The sequence below is a fragment of the Patagioenas fasciata genome, chromosome 19, assembly GCF_037038585.1.
Source record: "Patagioenas fasciata isolate bPatFas1 chromosome 19, bPatFas1.hap1, whole genome shotgun sequence".
Classification (NCBI taxonomy): domain Eukaryota; kingdom Metazoa; phylum Chordata; class Aves; order Columbiformes; family Columbidae; genus Patagioenas; species Patagioenas fasciata.
Genome location: NC_092538.1, coordinates 12771368 through 12790058, shown reverse-complemented (window position 1 = coordinate 12790058; position 18691 = coordinate 12771368). Strand labels below are relative to the sequence as shown.

The 18691-nt window shown below is 47.7% G+C and overlaps 1 protein-coding gene across 4 annotated transcripts; it reads left to right on the top strand.

Annotated features, from left to right (window-relative positions):
* The first annotated feature begins 1000 nt into the window (after positions 1-1000).
* On the top strand, positions 1001-18468 carry NOS2 (nitric oxide synthase 2). 4 transcript variants are annotated; one of them, XM_071817185.1, is made up of 27 exons: positions 1001-1271; positions 2530-2698; positions 3260-3356; positions 3920-4042; positions 4131-4279; positions 6209-6371; positions 6796-6887; positions 7237-7378; positions 7757-7896; positions 8602-8776; positions 9495-9596; positions 9897-10091; positions 10443-10525; positions 10829-10973; positions 11085-11189; positions 11370-11419; positions 11515-11689; positions 12146-12278; positions 12652-12730; positions 13590-13768; positions 14385-14548; positions 15281-15491; positions 15821-15908; positions 16320-16441; positions 17012-17160; positions 17295-17489; positions 17715-18468. In XM_071817185.1, exons 2-27 carry the CDS (start codon positions 2592-2594, stop codon positions 17802-17804), a joined length of 3453 nt encoding a protein of 1150 aa, XP_071673286.1. In that variant the 5' UTR covers positions 1001-1271; positions 2530-2591; the 3' UTR covers positions 17805-18468. The 4 variants fall into 4 exon arrangements, with proteins under 4 accessions (XP_071673286.1, XP_071673285.1, XP_065709117.1 ...); XM_071817184.1 differs by having other exon boundaries at positions 2527-2698; XM_065853045.2 differs by having other exon boundaries at positions 1001-1288; positions 2527-2698.
* The last annotated feature ends 223 nt before the right edge of the window (positions 18469-18691 follow it).

Sequence of the window (18691 nt, the reverse complement as noted above, 5' to 3'; positions counted from 1 at the left end):
TAAACAGTTGCCTTATAACAGTTACAGCTGATATAAGCAAATAACTGGGTCAGCAGCCTTGGGGAGTGCACTGGGCTGGGGCTGCCGGGCAGCGCCGGGGCCACCTGTGCGTCACCCGCACCGAGACACCCGCCATGGTAGCGTGGAAATGTCCGCATTGTCTAAAATTGAAAATCAGCTCAATAATCTCATCTCGATCATGCAGCTTTCGTTGTGGCGCTCGCACCGGCAGCACGGTGTGAACAGGTTGTGCTTCAGGGAGCTGCCGTTTGCTGCCAGCTTTTCTAGTACATTGGAAAAGCACAGAGGGACAAACCTCACGGGCAGGAACCGATAGAACACGGAGCGCTGGACAGGAAGAAATTATGCAAATACTCTATTGAGAAAGATCCTTTTAATACTTGATTAAAAGCAAGGAAGTAATGTATTTACATTAAACTTGAAACACCTGTCCTTAGTTAGAATCGCCTGTTAAAGTCCTTTACTGGTCCATATCCTAAAGCTCTGTGGTTCTGTTAAATTCCTCCTCCAGTTGCTTGCTGTCTTTTACAGCTGCTGGTGTAACACACAGGAGAATGGCCATCCAGGGATCGAACCCGGAGGAGTTCTCTGAGGATTTCGTTGGTTTATTTAGGATCCCGTGCACGGCTGCAGGAGCTGCCCCGCGCCGCCGCTGTCCCCGTTGCTGCGCAGGCAGGAACGGAGGCTGCAGCGCAGCGTGCGGGAAGCAGGGGATGCTCGTCACCTCAGAACCGGCTGCAGCTCTCCCTCGCTCCCAGGTTGTGTAACACGGCAGCGCATCAGCCGCGCATCAGCTACACGCCCTCCGGTTCTGAAAGAAACACCGGCGGGCTGGGATTCCCCTTTGTCTGCAATCCATGGGTAGCCTTAATCTGCTGTTTTGCATACATGGTCCTGGACTATAAAACGCTTTTGCCTCCCGGGAGGGATGCAGAGCGGGAGCGCGAGGAAGACGCGCGGCAGGAGGCATCCGCAGCGGCACCGTGCACAGCGGCACCGTGCACAGCGGCACCGTGCACAGCGGCACCGTTCACAGCGGCACCGTGCACAGCGGCACCGTGCACAGCGGCACCGTGCACAGCAGCACCCTGCACAGCAGCGCTGCCCGCGCGCCGGTCCCCAGCGCAGCTCCGGTCCCCAGCGCAGCTCAGCTGAGCTCAGCAGGGGTCACACGCACCGGGAGTGAAGCACTGGGGTCCAGGCTGTCCCGCTGCTCCGGAAACCTCGTCGCTCTCTCTGCTGCTTTAGAGGTTCGTGCATTTACCAGGTAATATTGGAAATGTTATTTACAGAACCCTGCTGTGGAGAATGTGGAAAGCAAGCAAGTTCTTACTCTGAATGCCAGTGAATGGAAGATGTCCTTCTCCTCTTTTTAATTTTCTTTTTTGTTCGTAATTTTTTTACTCTTATTTTTATTTTTCCTTTTATTATTTTTAACTTTTTCTTTTTGTGTATTTTTTCTTTTTTTTTTTCATTCTATTTCTCTTCCTTTCTCTCTATTGTTTCCTTCTCTCTTTCCCTTGTGTTTTATACAGGCACGCTGCAGCATTTTTTATTGAGGGTGGTCATTTAGATTTGTTCCTGTTTTGTAACTGTAGAGAATGCTTATTACACGCTATTTCTTTACATGGAGTAACCGGCGAGTTCTCAGAGCTCACGGCTCCTGCCCAGGTGGTTGGGTGGATTTCCTGCGTGATTCTCCAGCAGACAGCGTCCTGGGAGCCCGGCAATGTGCACTGTACTTCCACTGAAAAAGCAATGTAAACCCCACATAATACTGAACTTACATCAGGAATGTGTGGCAATGTAGATTTTCTTTATTTTCTTGGAAACCTCAGATGTTAGCAGACAATGTCTGTTACAATGAATAGCATCAAACTGTCCATTCTTACAGAAATGCTGTATGTTACATCCCAATATGTGCTATGTATACATATCTTCGAAAATACAGAATTCAGAATGTCAGAACTGCATTTGTTTCTGGCAGGTGAATACCTGGCAAAATGCTTGGGTTAGTTTACAGACCAATACTTTTTTCGTTATTGTGAATGTTCTTCACCTTTTTCTTTGCTGATGTGTAGTGATGGGGACTGACGGGACGCTTGATAACACCTAATGACACTTCACAAACTTCTGAAGAACACAGAACTGAAAAACCACCCAAACCCAACCCGGTGTCAGGGCCCGTATTTCATAGAAATAAAGCAAAAAAAAAAAAAGTAAAGCATGCGTGTGGCTTTCTTAGACACTGATGTTGCTGGTTTAGGTGCCTGGGGGACGTGTGAAATTCTCTTGCCGGTCCTTTAGCCTACGGCACGGCCGAGCCGCCGCGCTGACTAGGCTGGCATTTGCAGTGCCGCTGCTCTAACAGTCAAGCCATGTTTGGTTTTAACCACAGGAAATTGATTAGGTCAGATCAGTTGGTCTGGTGAGTTTCTGAGGAGTTTCAAGGGGAGTTACCACCTTAGTTGAAAACTGACCGTGTTGTTCTGTGTTCATCCTCAGCAGAGTTCCCACCTCACACAGGAGATTTCAGCACTGAACTCAAGTCACACGTAGAACGTTACAAAATGATGTGCCCATGGCAGTTTGTCTTCAAACCTCGTGCTGCCAAGAACCAGTTCTCTGAAGAGCATGATATCAACAATAACGTGGAGAAACACTGGAAGATCCATGGGTAAGATCTTTGTCTTTCAATGGTTTCAAAGGGGGTTTGTTTGGAGTTTGTGCTCTGGACGCCTCTTGGGTGTTTTGAACAGCTTCTGAAACCTGATATCCAAACTAAAAAGTACGAGTTCAGAAAGTAAGACAAAGCAGAATACAAAGGAAATGAATATAAAAGTATGTTATTTACTTAATGGGCTGTAGACTGGGCCAGGCTGAGATTTTCACACATTGCCCTGAAGATTTCAACTTTTGTTCAATTCCTCTGAGTACGTTCTGGCCAGATCATAACTGTACAGTCGGCCTTTGTTTGGCTTCCAGGAACAACACTCAGCCTTTACCTCCCCAGGCCGTACCTGTTGTTTTCCTTCCCGCATAGTGACGTGGAGAGGGTGCTTGTAGCTGTGCGATTGACTCCCAGTGCACTCCAGCCCTCGCACTGGTGTGAATGGGTGGCTGTTGACACAGCGCGTCTTTCAGAGGCAGCTCTGAGCATCTCCCTGCTGCTGCTGGAGGTAAAATGAACAAAAGCTGACTGTTGCCTTACACCGAATTGTCTTTCTCTCTTTTAAAGCTTAGAAAACGATGATACCAAATTGTGTGATGTGAGCAAGAAGCAGACAGAGGTGCTGCTCACCCCCAGCTCAGCGAAGGCCGGCGGTGGCAGAGAGGTGCGTTGCTGGAGTTGTTCGACGCTATAGCTGTTCATGCGGGCTGTGCTCGCTGCTCACAGCTTGGCCAAGTGCTCGTGTGCAGACTAACGGGTTACGTGAGGGTAGGACTTTGCACCATCTCTGTGTGAAACTCCTTTTCTGAACAAGAGGCTTTGGTAAGACTTAAGGAAAAGAGGTGTGGGATTGGAGTGCCTGATTCCTTCATTCGTCTTTGAAAACCCAGCCTCTGGTAACAAACATGGCCTTTCCCTAAAACTGTCTGGTTCATGGCTTTCCTGAGACTCTGCACTGAGAGACCTTATTGCAACTAAAGAGGTGTCTGCAGTGCTAGATGTGGTTTGAGCATTGCAAAAATACCTTTTTTCCCATTTGATATCAGACTGTGCATTGACTCCATACTTTTGTACTCAAAGGAATAAGCACACATCAGATAAGATCACATTTATACCTAGTTTCTTGAATTTAATTTGTAGCATTTTAAGGGTCAAATAAAATTAAAAATGAAGCTTTAAGATATTTAATAGGTCTCACGACAGTATTTTTATCTTTTATCCATCCAGAACCCACCCTCAAATGGGATCAAAACTTCAAACCAAATTTCAGGATGTCCAAGACATGTGAAAGTAAGAAACCTGGAGAATGGGTCCAGCTTTCTCGATACACTGCACCTGACGGCAAAGGAGGTAAACGCGGAGACCTGAAGGGTGCTTTGTCATGCCTGTGAAAAGGTGCGGAGCGCAACATCGGGTTTGACGTGTTGTTGTTCTTCAGGTTATCAACTGCCGGACCAAAGCCTGCCAAGGGGCACTCATGACCCCCAAGGGCCTGGTGAAAGGTTCCAGAGATGGGCCGGTTCCACCCCAAGAGCTTTTGCCTCAGGCGATAGACTTTGTCAAGCAGTACTACAGCTCATTTAAAGAGTAAGCGACTTCACCTTCCGTTTGGGTATAAACGTCCTCTACCCGCCTGTCTGGGAGACTGCAGGAGTGTTCAGTTTCCTCACAGTTGTTGGTAACTATCCCAATACATAACAGGCGTTCAGAAAAGGTAAATCAAACTATTACCGCACTTCACGTGCTCTGTTCACCAATCCCAGCTCTTGGGAATACAGAAGTGTAAAGGGCTTTCCTCAGCCTCGTCCCTTCGGGGTGTGTTGATCCCAGTATGTTCACAGCAAGCAGCTTGGTGAGGACACCCTGACAGAAAGTGACCTCCTGTTTCCTTACCAGCGGGCGTTAAGGGGGTTGGCTCCTGCTCAGCTCGGCCTCAGACGTGAATAACGCGGACAATGCTTTTTGTTTGTGCTGTTCCAAGTATCTTTGTGTTCTTCTGTTCTCTGTTTTGACTCTCAAGGCTTTAGCCAAAGACTGGAAGGCCAGGCTCTTGCTTCTCAACCTTGCTCTGTCCTGTCAACATAAGCTTGCTGGGCATGCTGAGAGGGGTGCTCTAGCTGCAGAATGAGGTTTGTGTTTCCCAAAGATGGATGTGGCGCAGAGACATCTCATTGCAAGAAAAGCTGGAACATCCGGCTGAGGTCCAAGAGTTTGCAGGGACAGTTTTCACATGACAACTTTCAAGTGACAATTCGATGTTTGCTCATCCCATTGTGAACCATTATCAGGCTTTCAAAGGGACTCAGTCACATAATGGCTACTTCTTTAGACACTTTGAACTCTTCTACAAAGCTTCCTCCCACGTGAGTCTTGCTGAGAGTCTGTCTTACAGCAGGCTGTACTCACCCCCGGTGCGCTACCTGTGCGCAGCTCTGTGCTTCTGCTCATGGCTGTCTGATCCCGTTGATCCACACTATCTTACATGCCTGCCCTTGATCTTTCATCCTGTTGAAAATGTGAACTCTCAGACAGTGCAGGCTGTTTTCAGTCTGCCTGTAAGCCAACAAAACCATTTTTGTCTGTGCTGTGATAAATATTTCCTAATGTTTTGACTTCGTTCTCTGTTATCAAAGTAAAGAATTTTAGAGTTGGTTTCTCTGACGAAGGAACTGCTCAGCACTCCCTTCAGGAACCAAAATCCTCCTTACTTTGCTCAGAAGAGCTGTGTGTCTGAAATAATAGAGTGTTGAGAGGCCAGTGACTATAACCCTGCTCTTGGGCCGGAGCTAGCCTGTTCTCTGCTTTTCCTTTGCTTGCAATTTGGCATTTTTTCCCAAACTAATCTAGAAAATCCAAATTGAAACTGAAAACTTACACAGGAAAGCTTGTGATCAATCCGTGCATGTGCTGGGTGGTGAAAGGATGGTGTCACTACGTAACTTCCTAGTATATTCGTTTCTTCATTAGACCAGTAAGCTCTGTCGTTGCTAAATTGTGATGCTGGGAAGAGTTCTGGGCAGTCCCCAGCAGAGTGTGATGTACTGGGCTCATCCCTTTACCGGGAGCACCCAGGGCTCTCTGCTGGAGCTCGGGAGCCCAGGCGGCCTCAGCAGGTGACGGCTGAGCGCTGGGGACAGGACGTGGGGCAGCAGGTGACGGTGACCTGCTCCCAGCTGAAACTGCTGACTTCACAGAGTACTTTAGGTTGACTTGTTTCAAATTCAGAGAGTGTAGATTTATAACAGGGCCGGGTTTAGCGGTATTTATCAGGACTTGCCATGACTCAGCCAGCAGAGACGCTAATCCCCTCCCTGGGAGTCTCCCTGCACCCTGGCAGGTCAAATCCCAATGTGCACAGAAGTCTGCTTGTGCAGGGGGATGCTCAAAAGATTCACGGCTTCAGCAACGCCGGTGCTCCTCTTGACCCAGAACACAAGGGGAATGCCTGCAACTTAGATCAGTTCTAACTATTGAAATGCTCATTGTTTCTTTTCATGGCTGTTTCCTGTTCAAAAGGCCAAAAATAGAAGAACACCTGGCCCGACTGGAAACAGTGACCAAGGAGATTGAAACAACAGGAACCTACCAGCTGAGCAAGGACGAGCTGATCTTCGCTGCCAAGCAGGCCTGGCGGAACGCGCCCAGGTGCATCGGGAGGATCCAGTGGTCCAACCTGCAGGTAACCTCCCCGTCTCCACGTTATGGGCCAGATACTCATCTGCTGTAAATCAGAGCAACATCCTGTACTTGGTAAAATATGCCAGTTGCTTCAACCGAGGGCTATTGCCTCCTGCACATAGCAGAAGATCAACAGTTTTTTGTAGTTCCTCACTTCATAGTTGGTTTAAAACACATGTAGGAGTGCTAGCATAGGAACCAGGTGCATGTCTTGGTCCCTGGAGGGGTGTTATGTGTGCAAATGACACATGTAAGAACAATCAGAATGAACCTTTCCTAGTGGAGCTACAAGTAAATTGAGAAATACTGATTTTTCACTTCACTTTTTTCCTTCATCTTCCCTTATCTGCATAAGGAAAATAATGATCTTACGTTGCTGTTTCAAAATGGGTGTTTTTCTTTGCATGTCTTTTGGAAACACGTAGGTATTTGATGCACGTGATTGTAAGACAGCAAAGGAAATGTTTGAGCATCTCTGTCGTCACATTCAGTACGCCACAAACAATGGAAACATAAGGTAGGCCTCTTTTATTTCATTTCAATTTTAGACAACAAAAATCACATCCAGATCTGGGTTCAAAACTCTACCTAGGACCTAAAATAGTCCAAATATTTTGGCAACTTATCTCTGCTCTTAGTTCTCCTGGTACTAACTTTGATGGCTGATGTGGCAAAACCTTTCATTATTCTTGGGGGAAATAGATTATTTGAAGATTAAGGAGGTGGGTGGAGAGGATGAATCATTGTATTTCTACTGATGTTTGTTTTAGAACGATAAGATAATTGCTGTTGGTAACAATTTACGTCCTAATAACTGGAGTGCGATTGATGTGCTGCTGTGGTGTGACGGGATTTGTCTCTGGCAGATCCGCCATCACCGTCTTCCCCCAGAGGACTGACGGGAAACACGATTTCCGCGTTTGGAACAGCCAGCTGGTCCGGTACGCCGGCTACCAAATGCCAGATGGGTCTGTTGTGGGAGACCCGGCCAGCGTGGAGTTCACACAGGTACAGCCCCAGGGCACAGTCGGAGCTGCTTGCCGTCTGTCTTGCTCTGTTCTGTTTCTGCGGAGTGGAAGGGAAGTGTGGCGGTAAGGAGTGAATGGGATGTGGCGCCCGCGGGTTCTGGGTGCAGGATGAAGCAACAATTTCTTACCATCCTGCTATAAACTATTCCCTTCCATCTCAGAACAGGGGGAGCTAATGCTCCCCTTAAGTCAGGGACAAAGTCAGCCCTTGAACAACGTGTCTTGGCATTGTTTGAATGGGAGAGCTGGTGTTCACTGAGAATTTACCTCAGCAGGTTTGAGAGGGTGAACATTCTTTGTCTTCAAGTCAAGGGGGAAAAAATCCTAAAAAATGCCCTGAAACCTGCTTTCCTTACAGTTGTGCATTGAGCTTGGGTGGAAGCCGAAGTACGGCCGCTTTGATGTAGTTCCACTTGTTCTTCAAGCAAATGGCCAGGACCCAGAAATATTTGAAATCCCTCCAGAAATTGTCCTTGAAGTGCCAATGGAACATCCAAAGTAAGCGCACAAGGCTTGGGTAATTGCATTGCCGCCTCTGCCTCACCTTGGCGGCTGTTCGCCTGCGCCCCGGCAGTCATTTGATGAGTTCTTTGTTAAGATAAAATTATGGTAAATTGTCCTGAAAGATAAAATGGTAGTTAGAACAACGAAATGAGATTGAAATTAAGGAAGCCAAAAGCGTTTTTCTTGGAAATACTCTTTTCCCTATCTGCATTTCAATTATATTCAGAATTTTAAACATCCTCCCTTCTTATGCCAGTGTAATACACGTGTAAAACGGGCTGCGCTCATAACAAAACCTTTATTGCCTTTCTGTCTGGTTTTTCCTTCACGTTCGCTTTGGGACTGGCCTGAGGATCGCAGAGCTCGCCCTGCAACGCTGCCCTGCAACGCTGCCCTGCAACGCTGCCCTGCAACGCTGCCCTGCAACGCTGCCCTGCAACGCTGCCCTGCAACGCTGCCCTGCAACGCTGCCCTGCAACGCTGCTCTGCAACGCTGCCCTGCAACGCTGCTCTGCCATTTCTTTAGCCGGCGATTCCCAGTTTCTGCATTGTAAACGGAAACTGCTGTGAGCCTTTGCAGCCCATGCTGCGTGGGCCATGGCCCCAGAGTCAATGTTCTTTATCTTCCTGGGCTTTTCTGGTTATCACCTAAAGGAGGAAAGACACATAAAGTGGTAAATCCGAACGCTCGTTTAACAGGTATGAATGGTTTAAGGAGCTGGATCTGAAGTGGTACGCGCTGCCGGCTGTTGCCAACATGCTTCTTGAGGTGGGAGGCCTGGAATTCACGGCGTGTCCCTTCAACGGCTGGTACATGGGTACGGAGATCGGAGTGCGAGACTTCTGCGACGTGCAGCGGTACAACATCCTGCAGGTGACCGCCGCAGCGGGGCGTGGGGCGGCGGAGCGGCCCTGGCGGCCGCAGCGTTCGGAAGGAGCCGCCGTCGGTCTGCGCGGGGCTGGATGCGGTGTTTGTGTCGCACAGACGCTTCGGCCCTACCCTGACACAATATCCTGCCACAATCATGACTGCCAGACTGTGTGGCTGTTTTTATGGTGTTCTGACAGCCCCTGTTCCAAATATCTGCACGGAATGGGGAAACTGCAACTGTGAAACAAACAAACAAAAACTGTCCAAAGGGAATTCTCCTGCGATTTTACCCTGAATCCTGCTGATTCGGGACTTTTGCTCTCTGCCTGTACATTTGAGGTGTATTTTGGTTGGTGCCAGTGCACTGTTGACAAGGCAGTGGAGTCCTGGGGTTTGGCTGCAGCTCTTGGTCACCTCACCAGTACAAATTAATAAGGATGGCTTATAACCAGATACAGCCACTTTTTAAACCATGTATTCCAAGAGAGAACTACTCCCCGCTTTACCAAATGAGAATAGCCTCAAGAACCAGAACTCCCTAACTGGAGTTTATCTCTAATCCCAAGTATTTCTGCTGCCATCACTTTCCCCAGCACCGGATTGACTCTTCCCCCTTCCACAATACTTTTTGCTGCATATTAAGGTGATGAGATGGAGAAATCATGAGGTCTACGGCCCACATAGTAAACTTGCTTTTCCCTTTTTTCTGTTTCACGTGTAGGAGGTAGGAAGAAGAATGGGTCTGGAAACAAACAAACTTTCATCCTTATGGAAAGACCGAGCTGTCGTAGAGATAAATGTGGCTGTGCTTTACAGCTTCCAAGTAAGTAGAGTGTGGTACCCGGGGAGACGCTGAATATTGTCTGTCCCTTTTCCTTTCACTTCTAACGGCTTTATACAAGCACAGTGCCAGTGGACCAGTGCCCAGTGCAGATTATCACTGGGATTCCAGTGGGGTTATTCAGGTCCACCTTGATCTGTATCTATCTTGCTGATAGTAATTATTTCCCAGCAGTATATAAAGTCCTTGAAATATTAACTGAAGCAAAAGGATTACTTCACATCAGGAAGAGGAACAGAATGGTCTTTTTAGTGTACGTCTCTCTTTTTGCAATTATTCTAGAAACGGAACGTGACTATCATGGATCACCACTCAGCTGCCGAGTCCTTCATGAAGTACATGCAGAGCGAGTACCGAGCGCGGGGAGGCTGCCCGGCCGACTGGGTGTGGATCGTGCCCCCCATGTCAGGGAGCATCACTCCCGTGTTCCACCAGGAGATGCTCAACTATGTCCTCACTCCCTTCTATTACTACCAGGTACACGCGATCCCAAAAAAATGTGGTTCTAGTAGACGACATCTTCAGTGCCGATGAAAACGTGGGCCCTGAGGAAGTCTGAGTGGAAAGCCCTGGCCAATGAAGGGTCCCCGGGAGACTCAGAGGGGGCGGCACTGTCCGTGCTCCTGCGAGGGCTCTGTTCGTGCTGCTGAGTTCTCCAGCTGCACAGAAAATGCCATTTAATGCTACGGAGACCGATCCTGTGTTTGTACACAGTGGATTGTGTTACAGATTCTGTTTCATCTGGCTCTTTCAAAGATGTGCAAATGGTGTATTTGGTATTTTAAGTTTCTTACCTAGAGCTTAACTTTTGTTCTGTTTTTTCAAAAGGTGGACGCATGGAAAACACATATCTGGCATGACGAGACCCGGCGGCCAAAGAAAAAGGAAATAAAGTTTAGCATCCTGGCAAAGTAAGTTGTTGAAATAAGAGCCTTCCTGCTTTTGTCCAACTATTCTGTTCTTGTGGTGTTTCGGTTCCACTTTTTTCTTGAATAATTATTGCAGTAGGGACCACTTGAATCGTTTCAATTCTGCCTCCAGGTAAGTAATATTCCTATCTAAGGTTCTTATTCAGGGCTATCCATAGCGTATTGCCTCTGAACAATCTCCCAAGGAAAAGCCGTGCTGAAGATCAGTTTTCCTCAGCTTGTTTGTGAATCAGTCTGAATGACTGTGTAGCTGTATTAAAAATATTGTGCTTGTTTTTTCCCCAGGGCCGTTCTCTTCGCATCCTCACTCATGCGACGAACAATGGCAACCAGGCCCAAGGTGACTGTAGTCTATGCAACAGAGACCGGGAAATCGGAAACACTGGCCCACAACCTGTGCAGCCTGTTCAACCGCGCCTTCAGCACCAAGGTAGGGACGGGTGAATCCCCCGCAACGGTCAGCAGGCATCTGACGACACAGCCAGCGCTGGTGCTGTTCTCATGTCTGCTAGCAATTTCTCATGAACTTTCTACCTTCCAGATTCTGTGCATGGATGAGTACAACATCAGTGACCTGGAAGAAGAAACCCTTCTCTTAGTGGTTACGAGCACTTTTGGAAATGGAGATTCTCCAAATAACGGCAAGGTAATACTCACCTCAAGTGAGGCTCAGCTCAAAGCCTGAGACCAAAGACAAGCCTTTCATTTGTCCCATGTACTTGAGTAATTTGTCCCATGTACTTGAGTACGGCATGGCGCAGGGTCTCACTCTTGTCTTAAATCAGAGTATTCTTCTAACCTGAAGTACTTTATGAATTTTATACAGACCTTGAAGAACTCCTTGCTCAATCTGAAAGTGCTGAGGAAAAAAATTAGGTAAAAACACTTTATTGTTTGGTTTGCATGTGAGTGAGTCCATTTGCATTTCATTTAGCATAACACAGTCGTCTTCTTTTTATCTCCTTCCGCAGATACGCTGTGTTTGGTTTGGGCTCCAGCATGTACCCGGAGTTCTGTGCCTTTGCTCATGACATTGACCAAAAGCTGGCGCAGCTGGGGGCTGCTCAGCTCACGGCCATAGGGGAAGGAGATGAGCTCAACGGGCAAGAAGAGGCCTTTCGCACGTGGGCAGTCGGTGCCTTCAAGGTTAGCTCAGATTTTAGTTCATTCACTTGTTTTATTTCAGTATTCACCAGCATCCCATAAAAATGGTGAAAATGAAGGAAAACAAACATGTGGATTTATATCTGAATTTTGAACTCCTCTCTTCTACTGCTTGCCTAAGGTGAGGGGGAATCGGGCCCCTTTCCTGTCATTTTTTAATGTTCACATGAAGTTCAGTAAAACCTTTTGAGAGCGGGTGCAGAGTGTGAATTGGGGTGGTGGCGTCAGACACCGGAATTTTTTGAAGCACATCAGTTTTTTCAGTTACACAGCCATAGAGTGAAACCCTCCTGAACGCCTTGGCCCCCTCTGCCAGCAGTGAACTCGACAGCACCAATAAACAGTACTACCTGGGAACTTGCTACCTCCCATTAGGATTATGACAATGCTAAGAATATTATTTTTACCATGAATAGCCTTATTTTGCATTTTTTCTAGACTGCCTGTGACATTTTTAACATCCGTGGGAGAACCAGTATTCAGCTGCCTGAGCTGTACACCCGCGCTGACCGCTGGGACCCCAAGAGCTACAGGGTGGTGCATGACCCTCAGACCATGGACTTGACCAAAGGTATTTACCTCCCGCTGTCCATTGGCTTCAGACAGGTGTGAACTGTAAAGGTTTCTAAAAGTGATATTGGTCCTGCTAGCTGATAGAGTCCATATAATACAGTGGTCAGAGGAAAAAAGACATTGGTTTGCACTGCATAAATCGTTATCGTTTCCAGCGCAGTAACATCAGAAGAGCAGAACTGGCGTTCTCTTAGACAAAGGCTGAGATGAGCTATTTTCGGCCCGGGAGGGCAGTGGGTAGGACGCAGAGCTGACTGAAGCCATATCGCGTTCTAGGCGAGCACGGGCAGTTCTTTTCTGCATATTGATTGAAGACATTTAAAAACTGTCATCACAGAACTGCCACGAGTCACGTCCTCTTTTCTCAACAGCGCTTGCAGACATTCACGCCAAGGATGTAATTCCCATGAAGCTGAAATTCAGACGGAATCTTCAAAGTATAAAATCCAGGTACAATACCTCGTTCTTTGAATATTGCAATACTACATTTCACTAAAAGCTTAAACATCTGACATGCCTGCTTATAAACATCTGCTCCGTGCAGTTACTAAGAAATAGATGTGAATTTTGTGCCGTTGTTAGTAGAGGAAATCGTTATCACAAACCTGTAAGAACACGCACACTCTTGGCTCTGGCTTAGAGGGGAGCTGACTTCCCAGAAGAGTCTCTAGGAGTGCAGGAACTAAATAACTTTGTGATCTGGCCCGTCGATACCTCCTCAGTGTGGAGGGGCAGGTGGATGGTCCCTCTCCCTTGCTTGCTGTGCAAATGTTTAAGTTCTTCTGGGGGAAAAATTGCCCCTTAGCATGAAAAAAAGGAAAAGGTGTAGTGCAAGAAGCTGCTGCCTTTGGTTGTACGCAGAGCAGGGAGCAGGCGGTACACAAAGAAGTACAAAAGGACGGTCAGTGCCAACAGCTGTCTAAGAAACAGCGTCTGGAAGGGCTCTGCAGCGTCCCCTGGCAGGTGTGGCCCAGCCCTGCTCTAAATGCAGCTTTCGGATGGGAATTCCTCACGGCTGATGATGTGAGCTACCGAGTCTCCTTGGTGGGCTGATCACAGGCACATCCATTCTGCACTGGGCAGATCAGGGAGCTCCTGGGCACCTCGTTTGCTTTGATACAAGTACTCCACATATCCGGGCTATAGCTTGTTCAGGTCTCCGTGAAGCACTAGGCTGGTGTGGTAGTTGGTGATGAACACAAGTGCGCCCTTGCCCGCTGCCACTGCAGATTTATTCCTTGTCTGTGCAGTCCAAGGGAAATCCCGTTGACGTAACCAAGATCTGTCTGATCTCGTTTTCCCTCTCCAGTCGAGCGACCATTCTGGTGAAGCTTTCCTGCGAGGCCGGTCGGGAAGTGCGCTACCTGCCCGGAGAACATATCGGGATTTTCCCAGGCAACCAGCCACAATTAGTCAGTGGCCTCATTGCACATGTCAAGGATGCCCCTCCGGCTGGCCAGACTGTCCGACTGGAAACCTGCAAGGCTGGTAAGTTGGTTCTCTTTAGACAAAATAACAGAGGATGTGTGACAGATTTCTCTTAAAATTCCTGAAGATTTTTATAGATTGAATTTGGCCCCATTATCCTTTTTTTAGGTTTCAATAGGATTTTGTTGATGCTTTTAGTTATAATTCTCAATTCTGCTTTTGCATACTCTGGCAAACCAGTGTTCATGGAGTTATCCTAGGCTGACACTGTTTGTGATTCAGTTGTTAAATTGGCCATTGACTACAATTAAATTAATCAACAGAGTTTGCTTATTGTTGCTACATATCAGAGTCCTAAAATAGACTTACACATCATGACCAAGTTTTCCATCTTATTAGGAAAGATCTGCTAAGCCATAGGATTCTGACACACAGAAAGATTTCCTCACATGAAAGTCTTTTTGTTTTAAGGTGGTGCTTTGTTATCAGTCAATTCTCTGCATCAGATCCTCCCCTTACAAAAAGTTAGAAGCCTCACATCAGCCTCTTTTCAGAAAGGCCCCGTGCTCCAGACCCGCTGCAGCCCAGCCTGAAGTCGTGTTTTGAAGGCCACCCAAAGCCCTGCAGCTGTCAAATGCCACAGGAATTGCCAAGTGTTTGTTTCCCTCATTTCCAGGTGGCTACTGGACAAGTGACAGAAAGATTCCGGCCTGCACGCTCTCCGAGGCTCTGACATACTTGCTGGATATCACCACTCCACCCTCCCAACAGCTGCTGAGAAACCTCTCCCAGCTGGTGACAGCGGAAGGCGACAAGCAGAGACTGCAAGTTTTGTGTCAGGCAGGTGTTCCAGCTACATTTGTGTTGGAAGTGCTGGATACTGGACCATCCGATGCCCTTTATTGAGTAGCAGAAGCTATTTTTGTAGTGATGGCGCTTGATTTTTATCCCTCTGTTGCACATTGTTCGTGCTTGTGAAAGCAAGCAGAGCGAGGGAAAGGGGGGGCTTGTGGCTCGGCGTGGCCGTGGGAGTCGAGAGGGGTTGCAGCTCTGGTGGTTCCTGTGTGGTTCTGGGTGGGTCGCTCTGCCCGCTGCTCTCGGCTGCCTCGTGGGGGTTTCTGCCCACACGAGACTAAAAGACCTGAGGTGGCAGATGGAGGGCTGCAGGGGAGCTGCAGAAATTTGGTACCGTGGGAGTAAGAGGGATGTTGCTTTCAGTGACTCGCAGGGCTGGTGTTGGCTTCAGGAGGTGCTGGGACCTGGGCCCGTGCAGTGTTGTGGGTGTCTCACAGCAAGGGGCTGAGGAGCACCTTCTACTTCAGCTTCTACATCCTCACCGAGAGCTGGTGGCCGAGGCAATCACAGCAGCTCTTCTGTACTTCTGGTTTCAAATGTAAAAAACTCCTTAGGAAACCCTAGTACTAGTCTAGGCAAAGTTTTGTGAATTCTCTGCTGATTTTCCTGCATAATTAATTCAATGTAAAGCAGGAATCTTATTTATATGTGACATTTCAAATATCCCTGCTCTCCTGAACTGATGCTAACATTGCGGTGGTGGCCTTTGGCTTTTAGAGCACGGAAGAATACAACAAGTGGAAGTTTCACAACAGCCCGAACATCCTGGAGGTCCTGGAGGAGTTTCCCTCTGCCGAGGTCTCCACGGCTTTCCTGCTGGCGCAGCTGCCGCTGCTGAAGCCCAGGTACTATTCTGTCAGCTCCTCCTGCGACATGACGCCCGGGGAGATCCACCTGACCGTCGCGGTTGTCCGCTACAGGACGAGGGGTAATGAATTGGTTTTCATTTCTCTCTTAATTCGATGATATTTAGGCTGCATCGTAGGTCAGAGAAAAACGGTGTCTGCCATCTGGCATGGAGAATATCTGCGATAAAAGAGTTTGTGTGGTGATACCTGCAGAATCGCTTACTGCAGTGCAGATGTTCATACCGTGTCAGGACTTGCTAAAGTCCTGCATCTTCATCAGGGTATCCTTGTTTTATAGATCATTACTAGGTATACACTTATTTAAAAACATAATTTTAAGTTTAAACTGTGTTTTTTAAAAAAACCTGGGAGCTTTTGAATCCTGACAGAGGTGTTTTCCTTTGGTTAGATGGACAAGGGCCTTTGCACCACGGAGTCTGCAGCACGTGGCTGAATACAATAGCTCTCAATGACGTAGTTCCGTGCTTCATACGCAGGTGAGTGTATGAGAACACAAATAATGGGGGTTCTTAGTTCAGCCTCTTCAGTGTTTCTCCATTGTTTGCATAGCATTTTCAAATGATTGGTGAGTGCAGGTTGGAATTTCTGAGTTTGGGAAGAGAGGGAACTCCGTGCCTTCCAGAGATGGGATCCTTTATCATGTCTTATGTCGAGTGAGATCATAACTCGTTAGAAAATTCTGAATGAGTTCTATTCATGGCACCGTCCCCGCTGTCGGGATGCGGAGCAGCCCCAGCTGAGGAAACAAGAAGCGACCGTCACCAAGTTAAGCCCCATCAGTTTTCTCATTGGTAACTTAGGCTGTGCTGCTCCAAATCATTCAAGAAACTGACACTGAGGTATCAGTCCTAGACTAATGACCTAATTAACATATTTTTGCATTTTAGTGCTAATGAATTCCAGCTCCCAGAGGAGCCAAGCAAGCCGTGCATTCTGATCGGCCCAGGAACAGGAATCGCTCCCTTCAGGAGTTTCTGGCTGCAGCGTCTGTGCGACATGGAGAAGAAAGGTACTGGTGGGCATGGGCACCCGGGGAGGCCACGGCCCTGGTCCTCCAAACCGAACCCGCGGCTGGAGGCACCAGAAACATTGGCCAAGCAAACCTGTAGGGATTGGTCAGCCCAAGGCCGACTGAGGACAGCACTGAAACAGCTAATCCATCCCACTCCAGACCTTTCTGGTGGTCTTCGGGGTGTTCGGTCACTTGGAGGGAGCAGCCTGTGTGTCCCTGTCCATCCTGTACGCTCAGTGCCTGCCCCGGGCCCGCACGGGGGCTGCAGGATGGAGAGGAGACGCTTCAGCCTGCCCGTATCAGCCCCTTTGTGGAACCTGCTCCAGCAGGTGACTCCACAGAGTTCCCCGAGGACTTGGGCAGGTTCAGTCCTACTGCAAGACCCTCAGATCACCAGCCGTCACACACAAACACACACACGCTCCTTCTCAGGGCTCTGGTGGGAAAGGCTAACTAGAAAATAGCTGTACAGACAGCTGTGTGACAACGGGGCCCCCTATGGGAAGAGTCATTGGAGATCACAGGCCTGACCAGGAGAGACAAAAAACTTCCCGTTGCTGGTTTCAGGGATCAAAGGCGGTGACATGACCTTATTGTTCGGCTGCCGGCAGCCAGACGTGGATCACATCTACAAAGAAGAAACGGAGGAAATGAAGAGGAAGGGAGTCCTGAAAGACATCTACACAGCCTACTCCCGGCAGCCTGGCCAAGCTAAGGTAGGGCTGGCTCCTTTCAGAATGCTCCCTGAGGTGAAGATTTCGGCTGTTTAACAATGTTCTTTTTTAGAAAAAACAGTAGCCCAACTAGCACTTAAGAAAACTTGCCTAATGATCCTTTTTCTGTGTATAAGGTCTATGTTCAAGATATTCTTCAAAGCAAGCTGGAGACCAAAGTGTACAACCTCGTACATAAGGAGGAAGGGCACCTGTATGTCTGCGGAGACGTGCGCATGGCCAGGGACGTTGCTCAGACTTTGAAAGGGATGCTTGCGAAGAAGCTGAACCTCAGCGAGCAGCAGGCAGAGGAGTATTTCTTCCAGCTGAAGGTACGCAGGGCGCTCTGCCCATCAGCGGGTGCTCCAGGACGGGTCACACGAGTCTTCGAGACCTTGTGGGCTGCCGTGAGCTTCTGCTCAGCAGAACGCGTGAGAGAAAAGCTTTAAGTGATCAGCTTAGTCCACCCGCCATGATTGCAGATGCACAGTTTCTGTTCGGTTGGGGTGCAAGAGAGAGTTCTTGACTCATCTCTTGGGCCTCCTTGTCTCTTGCAGAGCCAGAAGCGATACCATGAAGACATATTCGGGGCTGTATTCCCAGCTGAAGTCAAAAGTGGTCCAAGAACAAATCAACCTACGTTTTAGACAGCGCTTGCACATTTGTTGTTATTTTCAAAAGACAAGGGGTCAAATCCTCTCTCTTATACATGTGACGTCACACACATGTATACGATTGCAGAATTTGACCTCTAAACCTCAGCCTTAATTACAAAAAATATTAAATTTAACTTTTGCTGCTATTTATTCTGAGACTTCTTTTAATAGATTATCTTAGTAGTTAAGAGGCAAATTATTTTTAATACTGTTTCTTCTAGTATAAATCTACTATTTTTTGTAAATACAAAGAAAATTTAGAGTTTTTTACTACGTAAGCTAGAACTGAATTATTTTTGAAATGCACTGTTTATCTTTGAATTTATTTATATCAGATTGTTTTACTCTGCATGTTATCTTCACTTTCAAGTGAGTGAACGCATGGTTGTGTCACTTGGAAATATACGGTCACACGCCTTATTGAATCTGAAGCAACATTTGCAAACAAGATAATAATACAAAGGTTCCCAAGTGTCCGTACGTGCTGCACACCCTGCGGTGTGCGTCTGAATTCTGCTTTGTGTGATTCGGGTACTCGGACCTGAATTGTTACAGAGCCTATGGAGTACAGTCCAGAAAACTCAAAAGCACTTTGTACATTTGAATTCTGTGCTCTGATGTACTTGATTTGTTTTTAATAAAAGATGCCTTTATACTGAGACAAACAAGTGGGCGTGGATTAAATACGTGAGGTCTGGTGGAGTGGGTTTGGGCTCCAACCACCGCTCCAGGGGTCCCGAGAGGTTCGTGCCTGGCAGGGGGAATCTGCACCAGGGACTGAGATTGGTTTGCAAACAGCGAGAATATAAAAGAGCAATGGGAGCAGTATATTTTGCCCTGGTTATATTTTAACTTGGGCTCTTTCTATGCCTCGTAGC

Coding starts and splice junctions, on each gene's coding strand:
- NOS2 (XM_071817185.1), top strand. CDS start 2,592: ATGATGTGCCCATGGCAGTTTGTCTTCAAACCTCGTGCTGCCAAGAAC. Junction 3,357..3,919: donor AGGCCGGCGGTGGCAGAGAG/GTGCGTTGCTGG, acceptor TTATCCATCCAG/AACCCACCCTCAAATGGGAT. Junction 11,190..11,369: donor ATTCTCCAAATAACGGCAAG/GTAATACTCACC, acceptor AATTTTATACAG/ACCTTGAAGAACTCCTTGCT.